The sequence below is a fragment of the Chrysoperla carnea genome, chromosome 3, assembly GCF_905475395.1.
Source record: "Chrysoperla carnea chromosome 3, inChrCarn1.1, whole genome shotgun sequence".
Lineage (NCBI taxonomy): Eukaryota > Metazoa > Arthropoda > Insecta > Neuroptera > Chrysopidae > Chrysoperla > Chrysoperla carnea.
Window position 1 is genome coordinate 74,486,204 of NC_058339.1, and position 20,943 is coordinate 74,507,146.

Here is a 20,943-nt window from a genome sequence, read left to right on the forward strand (position 1 = left end):
GAAATATCACAGTTAGAATTCAATATGGCACAAACATTATCGGAGATTGCTTTGATGAAAGATGATCAAACAAATTTCATGGAACAATTACATACGCTTTCGACGACTGTAAATACAATGCATGATAAGTTCGAATTCGATCATGAAACTTTGGAACAATTAAATATTACTGTCAGCTTACTACAAGCATCAAATTATTTACAAAATTCAAAATTACATGATCATATACTTAAGGTAAGTTGATTTTACTTTTAATATTGGTACGGATATTTCTTTCCTTATTGAAATTAGGAAGGGATGAAGTGCGTCTTGCATTTGAGAGCGATTGCGTTAACTAACGATACATTCGCGGTAGAAAAGCAACCAAATTTCTGTCTGACAAATTAAAATTATATTCTTTAATTATAAAATTAATTCATATTCAGGTAGTACGAGCGCCAAGACAATTTTAGATTTAGGATTTAGGATTTAGGGTTGAAATTATTTGTACTTTATTTTTAACTTTGATGATCAATTTGTTATATCTTCATGAATGTAGACGAAAAATAAGAATAAAATTATTCGCTGTCTGTCTTGGTTTTCAAAATATCGAAAGCTAAATTATTAAACAAAATTTTCAATTTTCGATATTTTGAAAACTACTCCAGATATCGAAAAGTTTTAGTCTACTTTTCGTCTTATATTCACCATCAAGTTATAAATTCACCATCAAAATTGAAAATATATATTTTTTTTAAATTTGTCCCCACTATCGTGCACGTTCATCCTTAATTAGTAGGGTACAGCGGGATTTTTATGTTTTCAATAATTTATTACGATTTTAATTTTAATATTTTTTTCTTAATTAATTTTAATTTTAATAATTTTCACCGACTAGTTTTGGAGAAATCTATAAAAACATATCATCCATCTAATATTTTATCATAAAAGATGTTAAATATACTTACTGTTGAAGTTATATTTATTAAAATAATCGGGTAATCCCCTCTAAAATTTTTCAGAATTGATTGAGACTTAATCCAACTTCATTGCCAGATGCCAGACTTACTTCATTCCTATCTAATTTCAAACACAAAATAAATATCCAAAATCCAGCGATCTTTACTTTTTCGTGACGTTACTAGCTCTTATACTATATTTCGTTTTTGATACGCCTATCAAATGATGTTACCATGGTAGCCATAATTACATTTGAAGAAATTTTTTCATCAGCATCAATTAATTCGCTTAAAGGAATACAGTATAGTTTTCACAATAAAAGTCTCATAGGGTGATTTATATTGGACAAATTATGTATTCATGTTTTATTATCTGAATTCTTTGGAAATTTTTAATTACTTTTAAACAATATGGATTGAGTAAAGTTTAATTAAACAATGAATTTTATACTATGGAAATACTCATCATATACACTGAAAAAATAGTACTACTTAAAAAAATAAATAATGTTTTTATCTATGCTCGTGAGATAAGAATTACTTTTCCCACTCAGTATGCGTGGGAAAAATATAAATTTTTTGGTGAGGAAGTCAAGATTTTCAAGTGTACAACTTGTTCTTAAGTTATTCCAACGAATCTGTGACGGTTTTCGTAGCATCTCTGCTTGACGGATTCTTTGCGTATCGAATTTTTTTAAATAGTAATTACGCTATAACTTGATAAAAAATTACAATCGAATAACAATATTTGCATTTTTGCACCATGTACATATATGAAATATACCAAGTTATACTAAGTTTAGTCTCAAGTTTGTAACGCTTAAAAATATTGATACGATGAACAAAATTTTGGTGTAGGTGTTCATAAAATCACCTAATTAGTCCATTTCCGGTTGTCTGTCTATCTGTCTGTCGTCTCGATTACTCAAAAACGAAAAGAGATATCAAATTGAAATGCTGAAATTTTTATAACGGACTTAGGACGTAAAAAGTGAGGTCGAGTTCGTAAATGAGCAACATAGGTCAATTGGGTCTTGGGTCTGTAGGATCCATCTTGTAAACCGTTAGAAATAGAACAAAAGTTTAAATATAGGAAATGTTCCTTATCAAAATATAATATATTTTTTCGTAAACATCACTGTTTACCCGTGAGAGCGCAAATTGTATAGTTGGTATGTATTATATGGGAATATCAGTTATATATGTGTGACATGTATGTATGTGTAATGTGACACAGTAATCAACACTATATATACATGGTATTTCAACACTTAACTCAATTGTGTCAACTGTTTGTTTTCACTTGTTTTTACATAATTTTCATGTGTAAAGAGACACTCCTGGAGTTTGGTGCATTCCTCACGACTCATTCTGTACAAACCGTAGTTTCTTTCGTTATATTTTGTACAAACGAGTCTCATCAGGACTTCATAAGTATTGACGTTCAGTCCTAGTAGAAAGTTTAAAACCTTCCTTTTTTATGTCCCGTAGTAAAAAGTGCTTGGATCATCTTTGCATGGATAACGATTGAGAGCATTAGGTTTTCTTCCATGGCACTCTCTATCAGAATAAAAAAAATTATAATAATAATAATGGGAATTAACCTCCGTTTTTCAGACATTCATCTAATCTTTATTTTATTTTAAACTACATTCGAATATAAAATTAAATTTTTATGATATGGGTGGAGTTGTTACTTTGTTCTTATCCAAGCGACCAGACTGCCACTGCCTAGTTTCGAAACCGCAACTCAATCAGAATAAATTCTTGGCAATTTGAAATTAACAAAATTTAAAAACCCCCGACAAATGCGATTTATTTTTTTTAAACCGATTTTTGGAAACCTAGCTATAAAATTTTCTCAATCAAGTCGGTTCGACCGTTTAAGCGCTGCGATGTCACTGAGAAACACGCAGACGCGCAGATAAACACATTAAACTTATGACACTACTTCTTTAATCAATATCAAAGTGATGGTCAAGGACATCAGATAAGATGAAAAGGATACTTAGAGAGCTATCATTTTTTGAGACAAATTTTTGGAAATATTTTAATTGAAATTGAAATATTTGAGTTGACTTTGTTCTTTTGAATTATTGTTTTGAATTACCTAATTATTTTACCATTTCACTTTTCGAAATGAATTGAACCAGGTTTATTTGCCCAATCATTTCCATAGTAATTATTTATATGTTAAAATTACACGTCATGTCTTTTCCAAACTGAATTGATTTTGAAGATCATCGCCAATTTTTTAGTTTTTTCGAGAACGGAACTCTAAGCTTGCACTTGAATACTCTCCGTTAAATTACCTTTCAAATGAAACCAATAAAATTAAAATCGGTGCATCCGTTTAGGTGCTACGATGCCACAGACAGACAAACACACAGACACACACAAATAGCGGTTAAAATTATAACACCACTTTTTTTTAGTTCGGGGTTTAAAAAGGTAAATAATGGTAATCTATACCTAACTACGTAATACGTCCTCTTATTATTCAGTCTTCGTGCATGAAGTGAATATTTTAACCAAAGTTTATTATCTTTTTTTTATAAATATGGTATGGACACAACAACTCGATTATACCTAATAATTTAATAAACACAATATTTCAATTGTTATTTAAATTAGATTTAGAACAAAAACCCTCTGATATCATCTCTCTTATCTTGTGACAAACAACTTAGAAACTATAAATCAATTATCTTCTTCTTTATTGTGTGTTAAAGATTCTCTTTCCGCTAACCTCCATCATTCTATGACGTCATATTATCAATCAGACCATTGTGTTTTGATAATGATAGATTTAGAGTTATATTTAGTACGATACTGTACGATACTTGCAGTAACATAAGGAAAACTTGTATCTATTTGATCTGTTATGAGATGGTATACTTTATATTAGTATAATACAGGAACTAACAAAAAAATTTTCAATCTTAACATATTTCTGGTCCTTCAAACTGAATGTTTTATTCACAAAGAAAAGACAATTAACAGTAATTCGAGACAAAATTTGTAGCGCTTAGAAATATTAATGATACGAACAAAGTTCTGGTATAGGTGTTCATAAAATCAAATAATTATTCTATTTCCGGTTGTCTGTCCGTCTCTCCGTCTCTCTGCGGATACGATAACTCAAAAATGAAAAGAGATGTCAAGCTTAAATTTTTATAGCGAGCTTAGGACGTAAAGACTAAAGAGTGAGGCTAAATTCGTAAATGAGTAACATAGGTCAATCGGCTCTTCTAAACCATAAAACAAAAGTTTAATTGCAAACAAGTGAAAACAAACAATTGACTGAGTTAATTGTTGAAATACCATGTATAGACAGTGTTGACAATTCGATCACATTACAAATACATACATGTCACACATACATTACTGATATTACCATATAATACATACAATACAATTGGCGTATAATTTGGACCCTCACGGGTAAACAGTGATGTTTACGAAAAAATGCTTCAGACAAAAGTTGTTTATTTTTTGATAAGGAACTTTTTTTACATTTAAACTTTTGTTCTATCTCTAACGGTTTACAATATGGGTCTTACGGATCCAAGACCCAATTGACCTATGTTGCTCATTTACGAACTCGACCTTACTTTGTACGTCCTGAGTTGTCTGTAAAAATTGCTTGATATCTTTTTTCGTTTTTGGGTTATCGTGTCCACAGACGGACGGGCGGACGGATGGACGGACAACCGGAAATGGACTAATTAGGTAATTTTATTAGGTAACACCTATACCAAAATTTTGTGTGTAGCATCAATATTTTTAAGCGTTACAAACTTGGGACTAACTTAGTATACCTTGCATATTACATATATGCACTGCATAAAAATGTTTCTTATAAAATAAACAACTTTTGTTTGAAACATATTTTCGTAAACATTATGGTTTACCCGGGAGGGTGAAAATTGAGTCAAATCTTAACTAGTAGTTTTGTGAGAGATTCTCGAAAAAAACTCTAGAAAGTACTTTGGAAAAATTTCGAAGTTATCGAATACCAAAACAGTGAAATTTTTGACATTCATCACTTTCTATACAAGATATTTCAACAATTAACTCAGTCAATTGTTTGTTTTCACTTTTTATCTAATATCAATATCACATACTTCGGAGCACTAAAAGCAAAATTAAAGGAGATATAGGATTAGTCACTTGAATCTATTTAACTGAGAGTAGTTTTATTTGCCTCTAGTTTTAAAAATCGAACTAAATATGTGTTGGTTCGATTTCAGTAAATTTCTCCCAATATCCAACGGTGTAATTGACTATTTGGGTCCTTAGAATCGACTTTTCAATCTTTGGTTAACATAAAATGAAAATACTACACCTAAAGACAAGATGAATAAAAAAGGGCAGATCAAAAGTGAATTTTTCTTTGTTTTAAATAGCACACAAAAAACTTGAATCACTCTGTAAAAGTTTTGTATCTATGAAACAAATATTGTATTTAGAATTCATCATTTTCATAGAGTTTCATATAATCAGTCGAGTCTCGTTTCTCGATGTAAACAAAGTCTTTGTGTAATATATAACTGTTCTCTGTTTGTTGTTTATCAAAGTAATAATACGAATTACTTACATTTTGTAACAAACAACAGATTGCAATAATATTTTGTTTTTATTTAAATTCAATTAAATTGATTTTTAAATAAATATAAAATAATTTATTTATAAAATTATAACAACATTACTGGGAAATAATTCTTATATTAAATACATAGTTTACAAATAGTTGAGAGCTGCATACAACGCCTTGGGTGTTAAAAAATTAAATAAATGAGTAGTTTTATTTATTAATTAATTTAATTAAAACTTTTTCATTTATTGTTTTTGGTCCTTCAAGTCGGACGGATATTTAATTCTTATCATTTGAAACATCAAAAAAGGCATCCTTCTTATGTAGAATTTAAAATATATACGTCTGTTTTAGCTGCCGGAAAAAACAGTTTTTTCAATACTATGGTATACCAACTTAGAGAGTTAAGAGAGGGGGGGATGAGTTCAAAAGCTAACTGAGCTACGTTAGGGGAGGTGGAGATGAAGTCAAGCTACGTAATTTTCTTGTTATATTTGTTGAGAAAATGAAAATAATTTCCAGTTTGGGTTGCAGTATATGAATAATAAATTTCAAACATTGGGTACTTTTATATTTTACTATCTAGATACCCGCCCGCTTCCACGGGTTTAAAAGCAAAGACTGGTAAAGACCACCGTGTTATCAGCTTCACCTTCCTTGCTCTCACTTATCCCCTTTATCCCCCATAGCACTCGAAATAGGGATAGGGATTGTTTTACGCAGGTAAAATATATATAATATAAAATTTTTTTTTTCTTAAATGTAAAATAGTCATAGTTCATTGTGTATGTCAGAACAGATGGCCATGAATTGTATTTTTACCTTTTTTTACAGCAATCTTTAATTTGTAGTTCAAAATGATACTAATAGATGGCGCAGTGATATGTCAGACTTAATTTTTTTTTTAATTTTTTTAAACTATAGCTCATGTGTTAGTCTGATGATTTATTATTGAGGAGTTTCAATCAAATTCATTCAGTAGTTTTTGCGTGAAAGCGTCACAAACAAACAATCAAACAATCATCCTTACATTCACATTTATAATAGAAAAGGGATAGAGACGCCACATTCTTACAATGGTGTAATGCCAATACAAAAGGTCTGAAAATCATGGTGAAGGCTACAGTAGGTTACGTGGAAGGAGAAAGGGTTTTCAAAGAGGCTTGAATTGAGCCACGTAATTTATGGAAATGGATTAAGATAACTCTCTAAAGTGAACAAAATTATATCTAAATATTAATTGTATAATGGTGTATTGTACAAAACTGCAGATATTAATTTTAAGTATTAGTAAATATTGTAACAAGAGATTTAGTGAGCTTTACTGATTACGTATAAAATCAAATGAAATATAATCTCTAGCGTAGGTATACCTAGCTCAGAGCTTTATTATTATTTTATATTTATAAAAAAAAAAAAGCACAGCACACAATCAAATTTTCATATATTGAAGTTTAATTTAAATTCGATTAGTAACACACGGTTGAATCTGTTGCTCATTCAATACGAAAATCAAATCAAATGAAAATGATGATTTTTACCATTTGTTGCCTACTATACCGACCGACCGACCGACTAGTGACTACTCTTTATACAATGTTTGTGTATTTATTTATACACATACCTACATTGTGCAATGATATTGTAGGTTAAAGCATTTATGTGTATCGATACTACTGCCCTTTTGTTTATTGTAATATTGATACCCTTTTTATCACTGATAATTAATTCAAATGAAAGGAATTTATGGAAACTGATGAAGGCCGTTAAGCATTTGAAATACTTTTATTTAATTAAAATTTTATACTACGTAATTTTCGAAAGCAATCTTTTAAAACATTGATCAATAATAATTTAAATAAAATATCCGGCTCGAAGGACCAAATTCAATAAAGATTAGATAAGTTAAGAATCTTGAATTTTTATTATAAAAACATCCCAGTTAAAATATTTAGGTTATATTCCGAAATATACACCAATATACTGACCAGTGTTACACATAACTTATAAAATATACCTATTATGACATATTGTCATCATTATAATTAAATATGCCATAATATATTTTATTGGTTATGTGTAACACTGGCCAGTATACTGGTGTATATTTCGGAATACAATCTTTAAAGGTCGTCCCAGTCGTAAATAATATCTTAATGTATTATTCAGCTTAAGAAACTTGTTAGAAAACAAGTATTTGACACAAATGAAATACAAAATGTTTGAAAGAGAAATTTTAAAGTAGAATAAACTCGAAAATGAATTAATATATCTTACATGAATGTCTCAATTCAATCTTGAACAACTTTCTAAGGAAAATAATTTTGTTAACTAAATAACTTGTTCTACATAAATGATATACAAAGTTGCCTATCAATCATTCAGTTAAAATATTATTCATGCTGAAAAAAAAAACGGGAATATACGTTTCAATTATAAACGGGATTTATATCTATAATATGTATATATAAAAGCTTTACGTATAATATACCTGTCGATTGTCGGTTGATTGATGGTTCCCGTAGATATAAATAGTGATAAAGCGATAAGTGAAAAATATTTCGAAATAAAAATTAGCAATTTTTGAAAGTTAAGCTTATCCACTAAAAATTTATACATGTACATGAAACGACAAAGAAAATGAAACAGAAACAGAAAATTAACGTTTTATTAATTTGTTTTTCTCTAAACCAGATTTATTCATTGAAATAATCTACTTTTTCCTCCGGAATTCAGCGCTCAAAAGCTCAATAGCCTTTAAAACAACCCTGAATAACTGTCATATTAAGGATGTACGAGTAACGGGGCAATTTTGAATAGAAGGCTTGTTTTTTTTTATATGAAGTTCGACTAAGACTAAATCAATTCTAAAAATTTTAGGGGGGGTGGGGGTGACCCGATTATTTAAATAAATAAATGACTTCAAAAGTAGGCATATTTAAAATTGGCCTTTTGGGAAAACGGTAAATGGATGATATGTTTTCATATAGATTTCTCTAAAACTAGTAGGTGGAAATTAAAAGAAAACTATTTAAATTAAAGTAAAAACCTTAATAAATTATTGAAAACAAAAAAAAAACCGTTGTGCCCGACTAATTAAGGAGGTATGAGCATGAAGTTATAACAAAATTCATAATCAAAGTTGACAAAAAGGTAGAAATAATATCAATCACAAATCTAAACTTGCCTTGACTGTAGTAATACTTTAATTAAATAAAAAAAATTATTTTTTTTTTTAATTAAAAAAAAATTTAAGGCTGAGGCGAGATTTGAACGCTAGTACATCTATTGAAAGGCGAATACTTGTTGCAATATAATAGTTTTTGTTTCAATTCGATTAAATTTGCTACTTGAATACTGTATTTAATGTCGGTTCGGGTATACCTGCCTTGTTTCGTGATATATGTAGAAAGTATTGTTTTTTATTGCATTGAATATAATATATAAATCATCTAAAAGATATTATTAAACAGGATATGATCCAAAATTTATGTATTCTGCAGTTCTTCGACTCCTGTACTAAATTTTATTTCGTTTATATAGGGTTTATTATTATTATTATTATTATTATGATAAATGTTTTATCCTTTTAAACCACATAATTTTCATTAAAATTACAATTCTGAACTCCCCTCACGTTTTTCGTGTGTGATAAATGAAAATTTTAATAAAATAATAATATTTTTGTAATCATAATACGAGCATAAAGTTAGGGTGAATTGTGATTACCTTAATGTGATTCAATTTACTAAAATTTGCATAATTTAAATTTGTTATATCATGTTTATCTTTTGTGAGATGACAGATGTCAGATGACAGGATATATTTTAATAAAAATGCATTTTATCTTTAAAATATGAACGTCATTTTCGTTTCAAAGTCTTATGTGAAGGGTTTCTGTGATTTTAATGAAATTAACTTCAGCGTAAATCAGCATACCAATTTGTTGCAATAATAATTTCTTGATAAAAGATTATCATATTCACCTTGAAAACCAAAATCAAAAATTTTATTCAAGAGAAGAAACTGACTTATCGATCAACATACACCTGAAACTGCTGGGTATAGAAGCAAGGAATTTAGTTTTCACGTTAAATGACGTAAGAGTGATTTAAGCAGGAATTTTTGAAAATCCATCCCCTAAAACCCATGTAAATAATGTTATAGAAAATATAGATCAACGTTTGCTATAATTTAATATTGCTAATTTTAACTTCATTTGGTTTTATAATATTTTCAAAAGACTTATAATTATTCTTCTCAAAAGCAGTAGTTAGAAATGCTTCTTTATGAATCGGAAATCTGAAACTATATTTCATTGTTATATGAAAAATTTGAAACAACGGTTATAAAACTATAAAGTTCAAACCAGCAGAAATTGTCGAGGGAAAACCATTGAAGATAGAAACTTGAATTTTGAACAGATTTTTAAAGGAAACGCAGGATGTTCTTTACAAAATCAAATATCATAGAATGAATATTTGATACAGAACTACTAATAGTTACGGATCTATAAAATATCTAATAAACTTTTTCTTTCCTCTCATGGACACTATGTTCTGTCGATTCAGATTTTCAAAGTATCAAAATTAGTATACAATTTCTGTTCATAAAAATAAATATTATTAAATTAGGTTGCTTTACTGGCGCGAATCTAGTGTTAGTTAACGCAACCGCTCTCAGGTTCAATAAAAAAAGTCAGCCATCGTATAATAAACTCTCAAAAACATTCCTCAAAAATTTTTCGAAATCACTGTACTTTAAATTGAATAAATTGAAACGACGTTAACATCTAGAGAGATGGTAGTAAACGTTACAAAAGGTTAGGGGCCCAGAGGATGGTATGCATTGTTGATAGGTAGAATATTCTAGGTATTATTCTATCAATTCATTTAGAGAGATATATACTTTTTTTTTTATTTGAGCAAACAATTACGTTTTTATATTTATTATTGGTTTTAACAATTTTTTTTATTTCAAATCGTTTTAATAAAATCATTCAATCATAATCAACTTAATTAAGCTCGACTTACTCACTATTCAATCATATAGCAAGCACATAGAAGGGTTTTGTGCTTATTAGTCTAGGATCAAGTGTAGTAATGGATTAATAGAATTAAATTTTGTTGGAAATTTGGGAGAAACTTAGATGCTCGTTGTTACATCTTAATTACAATTTTATTGGGGGCGTACGACGGGGTAAAAAGGTATATTTATAATTTTAAAGAAAATGATTTCGCTGGAAATATTAATCATGCTATTTTGTTATTTCTCGTTACGAAACCACGGTGTTGACGTCACTGCCGTTTCAATTTATAGTTCCAAAAAACCATTTTCAATTGTAAAGTTACATGAAAAATCAATTAAAAAATTTTTTTTTTAATTTTTCCTAATCATTTTTAGTACTTAATCTTTCGAAGAAAAAAAACATGCAACTTCTCTATTTACAAAATCTTGTGTCTTTTCTGGCTCATATTCCCTGATTTAAAGAAAAGGAATACAATACTCGCTTTTTCGTGAAACCCTGTATAAAACAATTCAACTATAGCATATAATTTTTTGAACCAAATTACGATACAATGACCACTAATCTCTATAGCCTTTATATTCAAATTTTGATTTTTATCAAAAACTATATCATATTTATAAATTCATCACGGTCTGTTAATTCATAATTTTTGTATTTTTTTTTACATACATAGGTTGGTAGATTTTTAGATTTTAATCTTGCCAAAATAAAAAATATTAAAAAATATATTCGAATAATTTTTGATGATAAGTTGTAGGTTCATCGTTTATTGAGCGTAATAACAAGTAACAACCATAGCCGACTTAGACAGTTACTTCCAGACGAATGGAGCGACAGGAGTTAGTCTCAACGGGCATTTAGAAATTACTCATCTACTGTATGCAGATGACTGCACAATATTCGGAGACTCGCCTATAAATCTCCAAAGAAATCTGAACTTTTTCGAAAAATATTGTAACAAGAATAAGTTACAAATTAACATCCCAAAAACAAAAATTGTAGTCTTCAGAAAAAAAGGAAAGATTAAGCAACAGAAATTTTATCTTTGCAATGAACTAATAGAAGTTGTGAATAGATTCGTCTACTTGGGCGTCCCCTTCACTAGCACAAGCTTATTCCTAGAATCATTGAATACATTTACAAAAAAAGCAAATTCAGCAATTGGTTGTGTACGGGAAACATTAGTCAGGTCACAATCAACTTTATGGGATACAAAGCTGAAACTTTTAAATTCTATAGTTGTAACTACTTTACTCTACTGTGCCGAAACATGGAGTTTGCGTTACCTTGAAGAGCTGGATAAAATTCAAAGCAATTTTTTCAAGAGCATTATGTGCTTACCGCGAAGCACACCACACTATATGCTGAGATCGGAAACGCAAAGAGCACACATAGGATCGCAAGCATTAAATTTAATTTTAAATTGGTGGATTAAGATGCTGAATGCACCCAGTGCGAAACTTACCAAAGTGAGTTATTTAAGAATGGCGGAGCTAGATAAGAGTCCTGATAATGTTCATAAGCTTAATTGGGCCACCCAACTTAAGAAAATTGTTACTGATCTAGGATATGGTTATACTTGGGAAGAACAGAATGCACGGTCAATTAAGCAATTAAAACAAGAAATAATACAAAGTTATATAAATAAAATTCGAGCAAGGGATGAAAATAAAATCTTAGAATCTAATTATAACTTAAATTATAAATATTTTCATCCACCCAATACCTCTTCATACCTTGAGCTAGATATACCAATTGATAAAAAAAGAGTCATTTTCCAGATGCGCGTTATAAATAAGAACCATATCAGAATATGCACAAGAGGTATAGTTTATAGATGGGATTCAGAATTGAAATGTGGGATGTGCAATTTGGATGAATTTGATACCTTAGATCATTTTCTGCATAGATGTCCAATTCTAAAATCTTTAAGGGATCAATACATTTCAAAATACAGAAAACATACAAATGTAATAAATATAACAGCATCTTTGCTTGATAACCTCAGCATCTCCAAAATAAATGATATTTATTTCTATACTATCAACGCGCTTAAATTGAGAAGTTTTGTTTTGTCTGAGTAGAAAAGACTTTCGATCCGCCTATAAACTGTATCTTCAGAATATTTTAATGCATTTATATACATTATATGATTATTAATTGTTACTGTTGTTTACTGTTATTATTTAAATTGGTATTATTATTGTTATCCACTCATTTTTGCTCTCAGTCTTAGAATCGTAATCCCACATTATTAGCGATTTTATTTTTTATTGTTATTATTATTGTTATTATTACTGAAGCTATTTTTCTTATTGTTATTGTTATTATAATTGTTATTATTATCGTTATTATTATTGTTATTATTCTTGTTCTTGTTTTCTTTTACATCTGTTATTGTTATTGTTATTGCTATTGTTATTGTTATTATCATTATTATTACTATTGTTCTTATCAGTATTATTATTATTACTATTGTTAATTGCTCTTTTCTCTCTTCTTTCTCTGTTTTGTGTACCAATCACCTGTAATAACCATGGGTTTAAATACAGTATTATTAATAATAAATAATAATAAGTAACAACCATTTATTATATTAAAAAAATTATGCGAAATGATACATTTTAGGCAAATATTAATAAAAAAATAATATTACTAATCATAAAAAATAATCGTAAAAACTAAAAGAGAACCAAAAAAAATTTCTATGTCTATATATTATCAATGCGAAAGTAAACATGTTTGTTTGTTTGTTTGTTTTTTTGTCATGCTTTTACGCTAAAACTAGCCAATGGTTTTTAATGAAACTGTACAGCAATATAGCTCATACTTCAGAATATCACATGAGATATAATTTATAAAGATATATTAATAAAAAAAAAAGAATTAAAAATTATTTTAATTTGACATTACCATAAATTACAGACTTCCGTAAGAATAGTCAATATAAATTATTTCACGGCCATCTTTTCTGATATACTCAATGAATAATTACGACTAGGTATTATACATTTAAAAAAATAGAAAACCATACATATATTTTACCTGTGTAAAACAATCCTTACCATTATTTTGAGTGTTATAGAAAGGGGATAAGCGAGAGCAATCTTTATTAATCTTTACTTTTAAACCCAGCGAAGCAGGTGGGTATCACTCTAGTAAATAAATAAAACCTTTTAAAAACAGTCTAAATGAAAAACGAATTTTTATGTTATACACGCTAAGTACTTATAACCTACTGGTATAGTAAAGTGCGAGCAAAGCTTTCTTAATGGGTTTCGAATAAACAAATAATAATATTTCGAATTGGTATAAAATGGTATAAAAAGGGTACTAGTTTACAACGGTATTACGGTACAAGAAAATATTTACTTACTATACTTTAATTTTTATGCTGTCAAATAGCTGTTGGAACTGTTGAAATTATGTACCTTATGTTTCGTTATCGTTCTGATTTGTTTTCTGGTTGGGAGGTAAAAAGAGCAACAAAAAATAAACGACACCAAAAACCGGCTATTTTCATTTAGGTTACCTAGGAAACTAAAACTTTTTCAATCGATCCAGGTTGCCATAAATTTTGAGAAAATGCAAAAATATTATTATAATTGTCAATTTGTATTTTTTGTCAAAATTTTATGTTGTATCATATTAAAGAACTTAGTTTTGAAAGTTATCAGAAGTTAAAGATAACAGATATAATTTAAAATAAGTATAATGAAATATTTATATCAGGATATTTATGTCATAATAAATATCCTGATCAAAGCAAACGTAATGTACGCACATATTGGCATGACTACTAAATCAAAAGTATGTCTTTTTTAAACTTATAGTACAATTAATTCATACAGTAAAAATTAAAAGTAGCTATAATATTAAATTCTTTAAATAATCAAACAAGTATTTGACTTCTCTTTTTTCAGAAAAATATCTTGTAAATAAGAAAAAGTAAGCGCTTCATTTATAATCTATCAAGGTGGGAAAGGACTATAGTTCCTACCAGGTGTCCCACGGCACTTCTCGTTCTCTTTTTTCTTGAGTTCATAAGTATTGAGTTCGTTGACTCAAGAAACATTTACATAATTTTACAACTCTAGGAATTTCTTGGGAGTTTTTTGGGAAAATAATTTTTCCACACGATAACTGGTAGTGTAATAATACAACTCTCTAACATGCCATAAATTTAAAAATGAAGCTGTATGGGTTACTTTCCGTCTTATGACGAGTAAAAATACAATTTGGTAGAAGCTCCTAAAAATTAATAAATGTAATAGCTGTTTTATGAAAAGTAAATTAAATAAAATAGATAAAAATTGTTTAAAAAAGTATATAATAGGTTTTTAATACATGAAATGACGGTGTGTCGCGATAGGTACACACTACTGAAGCCATACCGAATACCGTCTATACCGACTACCGAGTATTGCAATTGTTTTTAAGATTAAGTATGAGCACCATGGGAATTTTAGATTTAGGTTTGAAAATATTTGTACCTTATTTTTAACTTTGATAATGAATTTTGTTATAACTTAAGTTTTCGATATCTGCCTTCGTTTTCGAAATATCGAAAGGTAAATAAATAAACAAAATTTTCATTTTTCAATATTTTGAAAATTACTTCAGATATCGAAAAATTGTATTCCTACTTTTCTCCTTACATTGTCAAATTGTAACATAATTCATCACCAAAATTGCAATTTACATAGAATTTTTTGTAGCCGATTTATATTCCAAATTCACTCGTTTTTCGTAAAATCGGTTTTCAAACGATAAATTTTTAATTATTTTATAAGGAACCTATTATTTTTATCACTACCAATGAACAACTAAGAAGTTGTAAGTTATAAATTTTTGCGAAATTTTTTTGATTTTAAAACGAGTGTACGGGAAGTCTGTTACACTCGGTACATCTATAAAATATTTTTCAATATATAAAATATAATATTTTTTTATTTTATTGAAAGAGTCTTTTAATTGCAAAATGATCATGTTTTGTACGCCGTTTTTTTCTTCTTTTTTTTAATATTTAATTCAGCGACTGAATACACGAATGGATGCGGTACGATTCTATGATATGGGTTATACAATTTTGTTTTATTTTAATTTATACTTTTTTTTTTTTTAATTTTACAACCATCCATGGTTTGTTTGCTCAGTATAGTAACGTTAAGGTGTACCTTTGAGGGCTGGAGTGACTACATTGATGTTCTATATTAAAGATACATTGCTTAGAAAGCTTTGCCCCACATTAATTTATAAAGATATATTAATTAAAAAAAAAATTTTTTTTTTAATTTAAAATAGTAGTCATTTGACATTACCATATTTTTACAGATTCCTGTAAAAATAGTCAATATAAAATGTTTCGCGACAATCTTTCTGATATACTCAATGAATAATTACTATTATACATTTAAAAAAAATAGAAAACCATACATATATTTTACCTGTGTAAAACAATCCTTACCATTATTTCGAGTGTTATAGAAAGGGGATAAGCGAGAGCAATCTTTATCAATCTTTACTTTTAAACCCAGCGAAGCGGGTGGATATCATTCTAAATATAAATATCTCGCTTCACAATCTATCTTAAGTTTATAATATCTATCTAAGGTTGGGCTAAACATCTATGGTCCATACTTACCTTTTTTACATTAAAAACGGTGTTATTATAATTCATAACAAACCGTTTTACCTAAAACACATACGTATACTATCGCTCGTCGCTCGTTCTTCACTCGCTACCGCTACATAAATATACAGTTTTTTTACGGGTTTTTATTATACCATTTTTATGTTTAAGGATATCATTTTTAATGGGTTTTTATTACTTTGAAATTTATATGATTTTTATATTATTTTTTATGTTGTACATTTATTTAGTTATCTACAGGGTGTTTGGGCATGGCATACTGAAAAACACATGCAAAACATAAAAAATTAATTAGTGTAATCACAGTACGTTGACCGAAATTTAATGAGCAATTATTTAGAATCATTAATAATAATAAAAGCAAACAATTGACTGATTTAATAGTTGAAATACGGAATCGTTTGTATTTTCACGTCATGTAAGTAAAGAGAGATAGCCACTCTTAGATAGCCAGACATGCATACATATCACACACACATGACTGATATGCCCATATAATAATTTGCGCCTGCACTGGTAAACAGTGATGTTCACGAAAAAATGTTTGAAACAAAGATTATTAATTTTTAATAAGAAACATTTTTTTACATTTCAACCTTTTTCTAACGATTTTCAAGATCTCAAGACCTCACTTTTTACGCCTTGAGCACGCTGTAAAAACTTCGGCTCGATATCTTTTTTCGTTTTTGAGTTATCGTGTTGTCAGGCAGACAAATAGACAGATGAACAGATAACCGAGAATGGACTAATTAAGTGATTTTATGAACACTTATACCAAAATTTTGTTCGTAGCATCAATATTTTTTTTAGCATTACAAACTTGGAACTAAACTAAGTAGGTATACCTTGATATATTCCATATATACATGGTGTAAAAATTGTGATTATGAGCTAATTTATAATACGTAACTTTAATTAAACACTTTGTATAAACGGGGTACGTTTTTATACCATGTATATATGAAATATACATAGTATATTAAGTTTAGTCTCAAGTTTGTAACGCTTAAAAATAATGATGCTAGGAAAAAAATTTTGTCATAGGTGTTCATAAAATCACCTAATTAGTCCATTTCCGGTTGTCCGTCCGTCCGTGACGGACGGACGGACTCAAAAACGAAAAAGATATCAAGCTGAAATTTTTACAGCGTACTCAGGACGTAAAAAGTGAGGTCAAGTTCGTAAATGAGCATCATAGGTCAATTGGGTCTTGGGTCCGTAGGACCCATCTTGTAAACCGATAGAGATAGAACAAAAGTTTAAATATAAAAATGTTATCAAAAAAAAATCTTATCAAAAATTAACTTTGCGTATTCCATTCAAAATTATTAATTATTCCAAAATTACAAGTATTGGTTTTTTCGATTTTTTGGAATTTTTTTCCTTTATACAAAATCAAAAAATCGAAAAAAAAATGTTGGCTCCGATTTCGATAAAACTCTGTTTATAAGGTAATTTTGACCCATAATTTACAAAAATCGTATTTATATAACGATTAGGAAACTAGTTTCGGAGATATCGAACCAAAATATGGGATAATGGGTGATATTTCAAAAACTATGCTTCCAATCATCAAATGAATACGATTTTTGAAATTTTTGGGTCAAAATTACCTTATATACTAAGTTTTATCCAAATCAGAAACCATAAATTTTTTTCGATTTTTTGGAATTTTTTTAAGGGGTACCCCTTTACAAAAATCGAAAAAATTGAAAAAAAAATTTTGTCTCCGATTTCGATAAAACTCTGTTTATAAGGTAATTTTGACCCATAATTTACAAAAATCGTATTTATATAACGATTAGGAAACTAGTTTCGGAGATATCGAGCCAAAATATGGGATAATGGGTGATATTTCAAAAACTATGCTTTCAATCATCAAATGAATACGATTTTTGAAATTTTTGGGTCAAAATTACCTTATATACTAAGTTTTATCCAAATCAGAAACCATAAATTTTTTTTGATTTTTTGTTTATGTACTTTAGTTTATGTATATGAAATATACCAAGGTATACTAAGTTTTGTCCCAAGTTTGTAACGCTTAAAACTATTGATGCTATGAACAAAATTTAGGAATAGGTGTTCATAAAATCATTAAATTAGTCCATTTTCGGTCTGTCTGTCTGTCGTCTGTCCATCTGTCATCACGATAACTAAAAAACGAAAAAACATATCAAGCTGAAATTTTTATATAGTGCATCTAAGTGAGCAGTTTTATATACATGTGTTCTCTCCCACTCTCTATGCAGGCACACAACAGAAGAACTGTTGTATAGCTGAAAAGACATCGAAGCCACGATACAAGTCTTTTTTGCAATTTCATATAACATCTATAATATCTCTTACTTAGCTGCATTGCTTAACGCATGTACTTTGTCATACTCGCGATATTTATATGCCTAGATGTAAATCGAACTAGTGGAAATGTGTGACATGTATGTATGTGTAATGTGAAAGAGTAATCAACACTGCCTATACATGGTATTTCAACAATTAACTCAGTCAATTGTTTATTTTCACTTGTTTAAGAATGAATATACACTTTAAACAGATGATTTTATCAGAAACGGCTTCGTCCTAAATAGTTTTTAAAAAAATTTTTGCATAAATTTATTGTTGAATTGTGTCATAGTATTAAATTGAAACGGGTTACCATGATATGAGAATCGAATGAGAAATTAAGGACTAATATCTATAAATATATCAATTCCTAACCCGAAAATGTGTCAGGAAAAGTATGGGATCTGTACGCCATACCAAATTAAATCTGTAAATTTGGCTAAAAATGACACTTCTGTCTTTAGCAAAAAGTAATATAATTATCGGAAATTTTTTATTTTATCTCTAAAATTTATATTATGGCAACATAAACAGACTCATTTTTTCGACTTCCCTTTATAAAAATCCAGGAAGAAATCACAATTCAAAAGTCCTTTAGTCCTTTTACAAAAAAAATTTTAGTAACAACAAAAGTTTAATCTCATTTTTTTTTCTTTTCCAGGTTGAATCATCAAAATTACCAGAAGGTATTCAACATTTAAACACATCCTCCACAAACAACATTGTCGAAGAACTCGAAGAAGTCGAAAATGAATACCATTCAATTATTAACAAATTACCACACGATTGTACTTCAGTCCAAGGACCTCCTGGCTTATATTTAATCTCACCCGGACCTGGTGAACCAGTAATGGTTTCATGTAACAACGGTTGGACCACGGTACAACGACGTCATGATGGCTCAGTTGATTTCAATCGTAATTGGGATGAATACTCACGAGGATTCGGCTCCGCTTCCGGAGAGTTTTGGATCGGTAATCGTGTTCTTAATCGATTAACTCACGATAATTGTACACAATTGCATATTAAAATGATCGATATCTATGGTAAAAGTTATTATGCCGAATATGATAATTTCGTTGTTGAGAATTATCCAAATGGATATCGTCTTCATGTGAGCGGATATCATGGAAACAGTAGTGATGCTCTTGACTATCAAAATCATATGGAATTCTCGACAATCGATAATGATCGTGATATCTCGAATACACATTGCGCCAGTAATTATGAAGGTGGTTGGTGGTTTTCACATTGCCAACATGCTAACTTAAATGGTAAATATAACTTAGGCTTGACATGGTTCGATAGTTCACGGAACGAATGGATTGCAGTTGCCACAAGTGAGATGAAAGTTAAAAGACATCCCATTTGTCAAGTGGCATCAAGTATATCACCGTCAGACACTCAATAATTTCTGTGTATAAAAACTTAAAAAAAAAAGAAGGAATTGAATTTAACCTAAAAAAATCTTGACGTGAACTCAAAAAGTATTTTATTTTTTAAAAAATCATTGAAATCTTCTTTCTAAATAAAAAAAAAAACAAAACTGTGTGTTCAAGGAATAATAATACAATCAAAGATAATAAGATCGAAAGTAAAGTACAATACACTTTTCGCTTAAATAATCGTTTCTTTCTAAATAACATAATGTTCATATCGTTTACTCTCCATCTTATTCTCTTTGATAAAAACTTTGTGGATTTTACAAAGTTACCAAATACCTACAAAAAATATATTTGTAAAACATTTATCAAATAATGACATATCTAGTTTTTATTAATTTAATTTTTTAGAATTTATCAATTTTTTTAAATAAATTTTGATTAAAATTATCACAACAATGCCGAACAGGGTTAATATTCTCGCCTTACGAGCCGCTTAGCCTGTCAGCACTCGCATTATGACAATTTTCACTCACGCTCGATTTAAGGCATAAATAATTTTTGTTTTTCTAGTGGTGTGTGATTGAAATTTTTTCTATCTTCATATAATTTTATCTATTTTCGAAACATTTTTCAAATATTTTCAACCAATCTAAAGTTTTTTTTTTAAATATTTATTTTCAAGTCCTTCAAAAATTGTAAGAATTTCTCTCATGAGAGTAATGATGAATGAAAAAAAAATTATCTTCAGAAATTTTCGGGCCTGTTCTTGTACTTTTGTTAGTTTACTATAAGTCGTACTCCGTAAATTAAAAAAACTTGGAATTAAATTTTTAATTATTTAGATTAATATTCTGGTCTAATTTTCCCTCTGAAATATAATTCAATAATCGCATAATTAAGCTATTTTTAATTAGTTGGTGCATTAAAAAATAAATTTATATAAAATTATGTAGAGGTTATGAAATATTTGACGAATGTGCAGAACCTCTCATCACGCA

The 20,943-nt window shown here is 28.7% G+C and overlaps 2 protein-coding genes across 2 annotated transcripts in view; both read left to right on the forward strand.

Annotated features, from left to right (window-relative positions):
• The window catches only part of LOC123296251 (protein scabrous-like), a 242,999-nt gene extending 242,983 nt beyond the window's left edge, over positions 1-16 (forward strand). The window contains exon 4 of the mRNA XM_044877713.1: positions 2-16. Within this exon, the coding sequence (XP_044733648.1) occupies positions 2-16 (15 nt within the window). The remainder of the gene's footprint in view (position 1) is intronic.
• Positions 12-20,026, forward strand: LOC123294632 (protein scabrous-like). The gene is made up of 2 exons (XM_044875726.1): positions 12-234; positions 19,222-20,026. Exons 1-2 carry the CDS (start codon positions 25-27, stop codon positions 19,969-19,971), a joined length of 960 nt encoding a protein of 319 aa, XP_044731661.1. The 5' UTR covers positions 12-24; the 3' UTR covers positions 19,972-20,026.
• The last annotated feature ends 917 nt before the right edge of the window (positions 20,027-20,943 follow it).

Coding starts and splice junctions, on each gene's coding strand:
- LOC123294632 (XM_044875726.1), top strand. CDS start 25: ATGGCACAAACATTATCGGAGATTGCTTTGATGAAAGATGATCAAACA. Junction 235..19,221: donor TACATGATCATATACTTAAG/GTAAGTTGATTT, acceptor TTTCTTTTCCAG/GTTGAATCATCAAAATTACC.